This window comes from Talpa europaea, assembly GCF_964194135.1.
Source record: "Talpa europaea genome assembly, chromosome: 13".
In the NCBI taxonomy this organism is placed as follows: Eukaryota; Metazoa; Chordata; class Mammalia; order Eulipotyphla; family Talpidae; genus Talpa; species Talpa europaea.
Genome location: NC_140080.1, coordinates 34,799,884 through 34,810,951, shown reverse-complemented (window position 1 = coordinate 34,810,951; position 11,068 = coordinate 34,799,884). Strand labels below are relative to the sequence as shown.

General features: G+C 52.6%; 1 protein-coding gene across 4 annotated transcripts; it reads left to right on the top strand.

Moving 5' to 3' along the window:
• Positions 1 to 1,809: 1,809 nt before the first annotated feature.
• Positions 1,810 to 10,937, top strand: FCHSD1 (FCH and double SH3 domains 1; the record flags this gene model as incomplete). 4 transcript variants are annotated; one of them, XM_084252365.1, is made up of 20 exons in its annotated part: positions 1,810 to 1,830; positions 2,067 to 2,164; positions 2,757 to 2,802; positions 3,472 to 3,539; positions 3,834 to 3,969; positions 4,055 to 4,191; positions 4,278 to 4,341; positions 5,216 to 5,344; positions 5,790 to 5,912; positions 6,094 to 6,189; positions 6,584 to 6,709; positions 7,088 to 7,192; positions 7,364 to 7,525; positions 8,124 to 8,252; positions 8,335 to 8,418; positions 8,585 to 8,702; positions 8,837 to 9,057; positions 9,710 to 9,797; positions 10,671 to 10,726; positions 10,872 to 10,937. In XM_084252365.1, 20 exons carry the CDS (start codon positions 1,810 to 1,812, stop codon positions 10,935 to 10,937), a joined length of 2,073 nt encoding a protein of 690 aa, XP_084108491.1. The 4 variants fall into 4 exon arrangements, with proteins under 4 accessions (XP_084108491.1, XP_084108490.1, XP_084108489.1 ...); XM_084252364.1 differs by having other exon boundaries at positions 3,828 to 3,969; XM_084252363.1 differs by having other exon boundaries at positions 3,828 to 3,969; positions 9,710 to 9,806.
• Positions 10,938 to 11,068: the final 131 nt, after the last annotated feature.

The window sequence follows — 11,068 nt, the reverse complement described above, 5'->3', positions numbered from 1 at the left end:
CAGAGGCTGCAGGCAGCTTCGCAGCCCAGCGCTCACCGCTGGGCCACCGGGGAGGCCCCTTTTATATTTTTTAAAGATTTATTTATTTATTCATACAAGAGCTGGGGTGCAGGCCAGAGATGCAGGGGTGGTGGGGTGGTGGTGAGAGGATTCACCAAAGAAAGAGTGGGGAGAAGAACAGGCAGATCTACTGAAATACACTGCTGAGGGGAGCAGCAGACGAGACAGGGGAGGTCTGCTGCGCCATGTGGGTAGCTCCCTGGCTGGGGATCAAGGGATGGAACTTGTGCTGCAAAGGCTGCGGATAGCTTCATAGTGCTGCATCTTAACCCCTTGAGAACAGGGAGGCCCTGTTCTCCAGGGCCATCATCTCATATATCATCTCATAGATCTCCCTGTTCCTTCACAAGCCTCCCATCTCAGAACCCTCACCAAGCTGATTGTTGTCTGCTAGTTTTTGAAAGTATATTACCTGAATCATCTGCTATATAAATGTCCAGTATTTGTTTTCAACCATTCTAACTTGCTTTATTGCATGTAATTCTCTCATACTACCCCACTTTGTTGAAAATGGCTGTATTTCATCTTTACTTATGGTTGAATGGTATTCCAAAGGGTGACTATACCATATCATATTGATCTAATCATCTATTGGACACATTTCTTTTTTTTAAAAAAAGATGCATCACTAGCTGTTTTGTGAATGATGACTTGGAGAGGGGAAGAGTAGAAGCAAGGAGACCAGATAGTAGACTAGGAGACTGAAAAATGGGAGTTTGGTCGGTGGTTTTGAAAACTGAGGGAAATGGATCAATAGGAGATATTTTTTAGAAATAGAACTTACAGGATTTGCTGACAGATGGAATGTGGGGGGTAGGGGAACAGACACACTGACTCTGGAGTTCTGACTTTCCTAACTGAATGCAGAGTAGTGTCATTTACTATGTTACCTGAGGAAGGATCATGTTGGAGACACTTTAAAAGTTTGAGGGTAACTATTAGAAATATACATGGCAGTGTCAGTGGGTACTGGATATGTGAATTGAGTTTGGGACCACAGGTAACTGCCTTTTCCAAGTCAGGGGTGTGGTGACAGGTCCACAGGCCAAGGTTGCTGAGCTGCTAGATCCTGGGGGTGCAAGAGTCTGAAGGGCAGACCCTAAAAGTGATAGGGGCTTTCTGGACCACAAGACCTTACGTTCATCTCCCAGTTCAAGACCCTCTCTAGTATTGTTGAGTTTCCATCGGCAAGGGATGGAAACTTGTCTTTTCCTCTCAGTCTGGTTCCTCTGGCTCCAGGCGTCTGGCACACTCCTGCTCACGCTGGCTTTTCCAGTTCAGTGGGAATTGGGAAAAGGTCTGGGGCCTGCCCTGTTTGCCTTCTCCAGATGCATCTTCGCTCAGGCGTCCCAGTGACTCAGTTTCTCTGCTCACAGATGGGTGTCCTCACCATTCCACACTCTCCGAACAGAGACCGGACATCTGCATAGGTAAATGAACAACAAGAAATAATTACGGGCTGAGTCAGCGGCTCCACTAGAAATAGAACCCGGGCGTCTTGACTCAGAAACCTGAGGTATCCCCGACCGCCCCGCGGACGCGGCGTCCCCTCGGCGGCCAGACCTCTCCGGGCATCGGCAGCAGCAGCGCAGGTCGCGCCGCGGGCCCCTCGCGCGCGGCCGCGGCGCCGCCAACCGGACGGCCGTGGGCGGGGCGGGGCGAGGGCGGCCGGGCCGGGGGCGGGGCTTCCGCGCGGGCGAGGCTTCCTCGAGTTCCGGAGTCCGGGTCGCTGCCCCGGCTGGAGCGGAGATGCAGCCGCCGCCCCGAAAAGTGAGCTCGGGCTGGGAGTGGGGATTCCTGGCGGGCCGGAGGGAGTGGCGGGGGCGAACGGGGGCCCCCGGCCCGTGGTCGGAGACCGGGAGCGGGAAAGGGTCTGGGCCCAACACAGAAGTAACCGAGGAAACAGCTCAGCCCCTCCCCGGCCCCGCCCCCTCGCTGCTCCCGGAGAGGGGTGTTTTTCTGGTCCTCCTGGCGCCCGGGTCTTCAGCCTTTTCTTACCCCCATAGGTGAAGCCAGTTCAGGAGGTGAAGCTTCGCTTCTTAGAGCAGCTGAGCATCCTTCAGACGCGGCAGCAGAGGGAGGCGGATCTGCTGGAGGACATCAGGTAGCCTCTGCCCCTCTCCTCCGCTGCACATCCCCTCACCTTCTCGGTCTTGGTCTTCGTCTTTCCCCCAACCTCTAGCAGTCAAGGCGGGAAGGGGGAGGTATGCCCAGGGCTGAAGAACGCTTCAACCCGCCCGCGCATTCACATCCCTCACCCTAGGCCTGCCTCTCTACATACGTGAAAGAAATTACTCCCCCTCCTACCCTAGCACACATAGGCACACAGGGACCCTCCCTCATCCCCCTCCATTTCACACCATTCCCTTTGCCCCCACTCTCAGGCTTAGGGCAGAATCCTCCTCCCTCTTCCAGACCTGTTGGAAGGCTTGTGGAATCTGTACCCAGGCCCCCATCAATCCTCACCTCCATGCCCACAGATGGTTCTCCAGGGGTGGGGAGGATCCTGCTGAGGCTCTGAGCAATGAGGTGAGGTTGTCTTGCCTCCCTGAGGTGATCTCAAGGACGCTCTCTTCCCTCCCGGTGTAGTCACACTTAGGCTTGGCTCCCCTCTTCCTCCTGCCCAGGCTGAGGAGACATCAAAGGTGGGAGAACAGGATCAAACAGTAACACCAGCCCAAACCTAATTTCCACAGATCCTACAGCAAGCAGAGGGCAGCCATTGAACGGGAGTATGGGCAGGTATGGGACTCCTTTCTCTGAACCTTCCCTTTTGTTCTAGCCTCCATTACTTGACCAGCAAAGTCCCTCCACACATACCCCTATTCTGGTCAATGCCTTGAGTCAGGTGGAGTTGTGTCAAATCACTGTTATGCTCCCTGTTAGCTTTATGTATTAGTAGTGTGAGTTTGGACAAGTCACTTAACCTTTCTTGCCTTCAGTTTCTCTCTCTATAAAACAGTAACAATTGTACCTACACATAGGGTTGTTTTAAGGATGGACTAAGCTAGTATTTGTAGAATACTTAGCACAGTGAGTGACACATAATATGGATCCAATAAATGGCATTATGTATTTTTTGTGTAAAAGAACTGGGGTATAGACCAGAGGTGTGTGTGTGTGGGGGTGAGACGATTCATCAGAGACAGAGTGGAGAGCAAATCAGGTGGATTTACTGAAATACATGGTTAGGGGGAGCAGTGGGCGAGACATGAGAGGTCTGCTGCTCCATATGTGGGTTAGCTCCCTGGCCAGAATCGAACTCAGGCCATAGAGGTGATGGTGCTGAGAGTTAACCCCTAGGCCACCAGGGAGGCCCCATGAATGGCATTGTTATATTCTAATTCTGTATTCTCTCAGTTGGGGACAGTCTTTGAAAGTAAACTGGCTCTATGATGACTTTCCCACTAGGCACTCCAGAAACTGGCTGGGCCATTCCTGAAGAGGGAAGGGCATCGGAGCGGGGAGATGGATAGCAGGTGGGTCCCATGGAGGAGGGGGATGGAGGTCTAGTAAGGGGGAGGGCACGTGAGCTGCACACAGAGCTGACACAGCAGCGGGAGAGGAGCTGACCCAGCAAGGACACTGTGGGTGGGGGCGGAGGACATGAGTGATCCTTGTGGCTGAGCTAATGGGCTGATCGATTGATAGACTCCCAGACGCTGGGGGATGGGAAAGCACTCTGTCTGCCATGGTGTTGAAGTGGGGGTGGGGTCTCGTGAAGCTTTGGAGTGCTCCCCTCCCCAACACAGACCTTCTCTGGGGAGAGGCAGGATGGTGTTTGGTGCCTGGCGCTGCCTGCTGGATGCCACCGTGGCCGGGGGCCAAGCCCGGCTCCAGGCGTCTGACCGATACCGTGACCTGGCAGGGGGCACAGGGCGAAGTGCCAAGGAGCAGGTGATTAGGAAGGTACAGTTCAGTGCATGGGGTGAAGGAAGGGCTGACTGGGGCTGGCGGTGGTCTGGGTGAGGACTTTGTGTGTCCATGTCCTTAGGGAGCAGAAAACCTCCAGAGGGCGCAGGCTGAAGTGCTGCAGTCTGTTCGGGAACTGAGCCGAAGTCGGAAGTTGTATGGGCAAAGGGAACGAGTGTGGGCCTTGGCACAGGAGAAGGCAGCTGATGTCCAGGCCAGGTGGGGTCATAAGGAGCTTGGGGTCTGGGAGGAGGTGGAGCTTAGGCATTACAACTGGGCCTGACCCTGATTCCTTTCCTTCACAGGCTAAACCGAAGTGACCACGGGCTCTTCCACACTCGAACCAGCCTCCAGAAGCTCAGCACCAAGGTTCTGGGGATGTGGGCATGATTTATATCAAATCCACATGAGTCAGGGCAGGGAAGAGATGGGCGGAGTAGTCTAGGGGTTTGAAACCCAGGGACCTAAGTCCAAGAGGCTGGTGGAATCCAGCTTTCCTATTTCCTCTGTGGGTGACTGCAGTTAACTAACCTGATGTCTCTGAGCTCCATTTTCTTTATCTATAAAGTAGAAATATTTATTTTTGTTCTGTTAGCATGCATTTATTGAAGACTTCTATATACCAGGCTCCTTGCACTCTTCTGTAAACACCGAGGATAAGTGGAGAACCATGGAACCAGTGGAATTCTGGCCCTCACAGCTTGGTTAGGCGAGGCATAGTAAATAAACTCATAAGCAGGTTAAATGAAAACAACAACAAGGTGCTGTGACAGAGGGTAACAGAGGGGTATAATTTAGAGGGAAAGCCTCTTGGAACAGGTGGCCTGAGTGTGGCAAAGGAGCCAGTCATGCAAAGATCTAGGGGAAGAACATTCCAGGGAGAGAAAATGGTGAACACAAAGGCTCTGAGGCGGGACTACTATGTAGGCTCAAAGAACTAAGAGAAGGCTGGTGTGGCTGGTGCACTGTGAGTGAGGGAATGAACATGTGAAAAGAGGTCAGAGAAGTTGCAGAGGCCAGCTCATGCTGGGCCTGATAGATTGTGGTAAGGAGCAGTTGGGACTTCATTTTAAATGTATGCAGAGGCCATTAGGGGATTTGAGCAGGCTTTGTAAGTCTGTGAAGTTTTTATTATAGTGCTGGGTTAAGTACTCAGTGTGAGAATCCATTCTGGATCTGGGTTGGCCTTGAAAGGATGCCAAGATTCCAGGGCTTCCTGTTGACACCTGTTTCCCCCTCCTAGCTCTCTACCCAGTCGGCTCAGTACTCCCAGCAGCTGAGAGCGGCCCGCAATGAGTACCTGCTCAACCTGGTGGCCACCAATGCCCACCTTGACCACTACTACCAGGAGGAACTGCCAGCCTTGCTCAAGGCCAGTCCCAGCCCAGATGCTCCTGCCTCTCAGTAGGGAGGGAGGGGAGGCCTCTCATTGCTTCTCATTACCATTAGGCTAGGTGGTGCTGGGATCCCAGCCTGTCTGGAGGGCGGGGGGTGGGTGGGGGGGGAGAAACATCCTTGGATTCTGCTTCTACCTTGGACACTTAATCCCTCGGAACCCCCAGTTTCCTTATTAGGGGTAACTTCTCTGCCTACTTAGTTAGACCGGTGGGGCTCAAGGGCAAATGGATGTGAAAATGCTTTTTAAACTGTTAAGTGCTGTGCACACGAGGGCCTATTATTAGAAGCAATGATAGTGTCTTATTCCTTCTCTATTTCCCATAATGCGTGTCCAGCGCCAGTCCAAACCTGAACAGGCAGCCTGTTTTGCAGTAGAGACCTGGGGGAAGGTGGTGTCAGTATCTTGGGATTCTCTTTAGGCCCTGGTCAGTGAGCTGTTGGAACACTTGCGGGACCCCCTGACCTTACTGAGCCGCACTGAGCTGGAAGCTGCAGAGGTGGCCCTGGAGCACGCCCGCCGTGGCGGGCAGGCAACCTCCCAGGTGAGAGCTGTGACCTGTAAGAGCTCCCTGGAAGTCCTCTCTCCCATTTTGTGACAAAGCAGACCACCCCACTGAATATCTGACCCTTTCCTTCTTACCTTGTCCTCTTCCAAAAGGGGCTGGGAATAGATGGAGAGAGGGAGCTAGTTAGTGAGTGACTTTAACTTTTCCCAACCCCCAGGTAAGCTGGGAACAGGATCTGAAGCTCTTTCTTCAGGAGCCTGGAGTATTTTCCCCCACACCACCTCAGCAGTTCCAGCCAGCAGGGACTGATCAGGTGAGACCTTCCTGTTTGCTGGAACCAAGCCATTGTAAAGAGAACTATGGTTTAGGCCTCTTGCCATTGTCCTTGTCCTGTTAGTTAACTTAGGGACTGTTGCAGAGGGGGTGTTTCACAATTCCCCCTTACCTCCTTCCTACCAGGACACAAATTAACAGACTTCATTTTCCTGTGTCCCTTCACTGCCCTGTCCTCTTCATTCCCCCTCTGGCCCTCAACCCAGATCCCATTTGTGGGACTCTATGTCCACAGACATAGGTGTGTGCCCCACCTCTTAGCCCCTGTTCCTGGAGGTTGGGGACAGAGCCAGGAAACAAAGGTGGGAACTGGAGGGAAAGGGAGTAGAGAAGGAGCAGCATCTGACCTTCCTTTCTGCATCCTTTTCCTTCAGGTGTATGCCCTCGAGCTGGAGGGAGGCGCAGGAGGTGTGGCTGGGGAGAGCGGCCTTGAGAAAGAGATTCAGCGCTGGGCCAGCCGGGCTGCCCGAGACTACAAGATCCAGAACCATGGGCGTCGGGTGAGGTGGGGGTGTAGGTGTCGTGGGTGGGCAAGAGGCTGAGAGATAAGGGTCCTAAGAGATGAGTCACTGGGGATGTCATTGTCCCTTTTAAGCCAACATTGTGGCACAGTAATTAAAAGCAACTTTTGTAGCTGGAGCCACATAGGTTCAAATCCTGCTCTGTTACTTCCGAGTTATGTAATCCTGTGCAAGGGAAGTGACTTAATTTCTCTGATCTCAGTTTCCTCATCATTCAAGTGGGACTCACAGTACCACCCACCTCCTAGGGAAGATTGGATGACATAATGCATGTGTAGTAACTAGCACAGTGCCAGGTCCACAGTGACTTGCACCCCATGGCATCTCCACCCACCCTGGCCTCTGCTTTCCAACCAGGTACTACAACGGCTGGAGCAAAGGAGGCTGCAGGCTCCAGGGCGGGAGGCTCCAGGCATCGAACAGCGGCTACAGGAAGTGAGGGAGAGCATCCAGCGGGCACAGGTGAGGTACAGCCCTGGGGTTTAGGGCATTTGAATCTCACCCCATTGGGTAACACCTCTTCTACCCCTCTGTCTGCTGGTGTGGGGGGATGGATATATTTGGGCAGCTTCCACTCACTTCCCAAAGGCATGCCCAGCCATAGCCTGGATTGATCCCTTTCCCCCACGCCAGGTGAGCCAGGTGAAGGGTGCTGCCCGGTTGGCCCTGCTGCAAGGGGCTGGCTTGGATGTGCAACACTGGCTGAATCCAGCCATGACCCAGGCCCAGGAAGAGATGGAGCAGGAGCGACGGCTTAGTGAGGCCCGGCTGTCCCAGAGGGACCTCTCTCCCACGGTGAGTGCCCTCCGCTCCTTTTCCACACCTATGCAGGAGGCTAAAGCTGCCCAGTGAAGGACAACCCCTATAATGTGGGAATCGCCATAATACCTGACTCAGAGAGCTGTTGTGAGGCTTAAGTGAAGTCATTTAAGTATTATTCTTTGTGTAGTTTGCAGCAGAGTCCTCAACAAACTTTTATTATGAGTATAGGAGTATAGCCTTATGAACTAAGGCTCTTGGGCAGACTGTAAATAGTTCCAGTGCCAGTCTCTCCACCTTCTAGCCGTGTGATCTTGGAAAGTGACTTCACCTTTCTGAGCCTCATTTTCCTCATAAGTAAAATGAGGTTGATAGTTAGACAAAGTAACATTGGGTTACTATGGAGATTAAATGAGATGATATACAGAAGATACTTAGTTTTGTGCCTGGCACATCATAAGCACTCAGTTGTAATTCTCTGGTTATTGTTACCATTATCCTGCTCTGTGACTTTGCTTGGAATACATGGTGAACACCTTGGAGGTGTTCTTGAGGGGGTAGGGATGGAGCTACAGGAGCTCCAATGGGTACAAGCGTGGACTCCACAATGCTGTCTGTTCTTTGCCCCCACTAGGCTGAGGATGCTGAGCTCTCTGACTTTGAAGAATGTGAGGAGACCGGGGAGCTCTTTGAGGAACCCACCCCTGCAACGCTGGCCACCAGGCCCCTCCCATGCCCTGCACATGTGGTGTTTGGCTATCAGGTGTGAATGGCAGTGGGCACTTCAGACCTGTAGGGATGGGTGGGGGTCAGCCAAGTCCTGAATCCTTCCTTGTGGGGCCCAGGCAGGGCACGAGGACGAGCTGACCATCACAGAGGGCGAGTGGCTGGAAGTCATAGAGGAGGGAGATGCTGATGAATGGGTCAAGGTGGGTATGGACCCTGGACTCTGATCTTGACAGAGGGACAGGGGGAGGGACTTCTCTGTGGTCCACAAGGACCCAGCCAGGCTAACGAGAAGCCTGAGTGGAGGAAGACCAGGGCCATGGACTGCTGAGCCAAGTCTGCTCTTTGTTCACATTGCTGGGTGAGCAGGCTCGGAACCAGCATGGCGAGGTAGGCTTTGTCCCTGAGCGATACCTCAACTTCCCGGACCTCTCCTTCCCTGAGAGCAGCCATGACAGCGACAATCCCTCAGGTGCAGAGCCTACAGGTAAGAAAGGGTAATCTTGGGGGCCCTGTATAGAGGAGAGTTACTGAGTAGTTGTGACCCTGGGGTGTCATGGTTACCACCTAGGATATCATCATCCCTCTTTCCCCCTCGTCATCTCTCCTGACCTTCTGCAGCTTTCCTGGCCCGCGCCCTGTATAGCTACACAGGGCAGAGCGCAGAGGAGCTGAGCTTCCCTGAGGGGGCGCTCATCCGCCTGCTGCCTCGTGTCCAGGATGGAGTGGATGATGGCTTCTGGAGGGGAGAATTTGGGGGCCGTGTTGGAGTCTTCCCTTCCCTGCTGGTGGAGGAGTTGCTCGGTCCCCCAGGGCCATCTGAACTCTCAGACCCTGAACAGGTGAGGCTTCCAACCCAGGGACCTCTGGGTTGACTTTCCCATCCCAGTGAGGCCCTGTAGTCCTCTTAATGTTTGCTACCTCTCTCCAGGTTTACCTCCTATAGTGGCTTGGCCTCCCTCTCTCCTTTGGCTGGGCAGAGAAAAGGGAAATTATGGCAGTCTTCGTCAGAGTTCAGTGGTCCTACTTTAGTGTTGAATCAATTTCAGTTCAGATTCCTATCACGTTACCGTGGGCAGTGATTTGACCTCTCTGAGCTTGTTTCTTCATGTGAAAAATGGAGATAATGATATCTATTCAACAGGCTAACTATGGTGATTAGAGATAATGAGGTAAAGCCCTTAGCAGAGTGGCCATAGAAGGCACTTAACCTGACCATCACCCTCAACATAGGAATCGTAAAAACTCTACGTCATGGGGTGTGGTGAGGAATGAGAGGATTCCTGCATATAAAAATCTAGTGGAATGCCTGGGACATAATGTTAATACATATTAGCTGTTGAAATTTGTACCAGCTACAACTCCCACCCAGATGCAAGCATTTGGCCACTCTCTGTGTTGGGAAGTGATGGGACACGGACTAAAGGTGGGATGAGAGGAAATGCTGGTGAGACCTTCCTACATGCCAGGAATAACTCTTTGCCCCATCCTCAGGTGCTGCCATCCCCCTCTCCTCCCAGCTTCTCCCCTCCTGCACCCACTTCTGCTTTGGATGGGCCTCCTGCACCTGTGCTTCCTGGGGGTGAGTACAGTGTATTAGGGGTCCTGGAAGTGGGAGAGACAGCAAGACAGAGGCTGCCTGGGACTCCTTGGTGACAAGTGGCTGTTCTGCCTGCCCTCAGGAGCCTCCTCCGTCATCCATGATGGTGAGGAATGTGGGCTTTGCAGCCAGACTCACTGTTCAAACTCCATTCTATGACTTCTCAGTGTATGATTGGGGTAGACTGTTTAACCTGCCTGGACCTTTACAGACTGAGGAGAAAGGTCTCAACCTCATTGAGTTGTAGAGTTAAAAAGATGTCCAAAGGGTGTCCAGCTGTGTACCTAGCACATAGCAAGCACACAAGCAGTAGGTGTTCTCTCATTATTGTTTAAAAATTAGCTAGCTTCTCCACGGTGTTTTCTTTGCATCCATCCTCTGCTCTTAGGGTTTTGGAATCCTGCAAACACCTTGCTTTGTGTCATTTTCCTTTTTTGGAATGCCCACCTTTTCTAAAACCTTTGGTTCTCCCAGCTCCTTCACAGCGCCTCTCTTCCTGAGCCAGGAGATCCCCTGTGAGCATTTTCTGCACCCCTTTCTTCAGCACCCATAGTTCACATTGAATGATGTAGCACTCAGTCAGTCATTGTGTGTTTGTTGGCCTTCCATTATCAGGTTCCTGTCAGCCAGTGGGGCAGAGGTGCATGGATCCCACCTCCCCTTTTCTGGTATCTTGAGGGAAAGCTGGTTTTACAGCAGGTGTCCAACAATTGTTGAGGATGGATGGATTTTATGACCCAAGTTTGTGACTATATATTAATTCAACAAAGATTTACAGAGTGCTGTTGTCTTAAGTGTGGGAGATAAAGCAGTGAACAAAAGGTCTGGAGACTGACTTGTGGTTCTTGTTTCCAGACCAAGACCAAGGCTGTCCTGGATCCCTGAGCATGATGGTACCTCGACTCAGGCCGGTAAGGGCCCTTCCGTTGGAGGAGAATGTGTGGAGAGGAGTTATTCCAACTTTCTTGCTTTATCTGTGGGGCTGAGGGAATGGATAGGGATACCCCCTATCTTCCCAGAGAGGCCTCTGGAGCACTAACTGTGTGTTCCCTACAGATGCGTCCACCACCTCCCCCACCAGCTAAAGCCCCGGATCCTGGCCACCCAGATCCCCTCACCTGAAGTCAAGGGGATCACTACTCCCCAGTGCTGCTGCTGTCCCTGTCTTCACGCTGTCAAGGACCACCCCCTCAATGATCTGGAGCAACAGCCAAAAGCTGGAATCCCCCATTTCTACTCTCACCTTCAGGGAG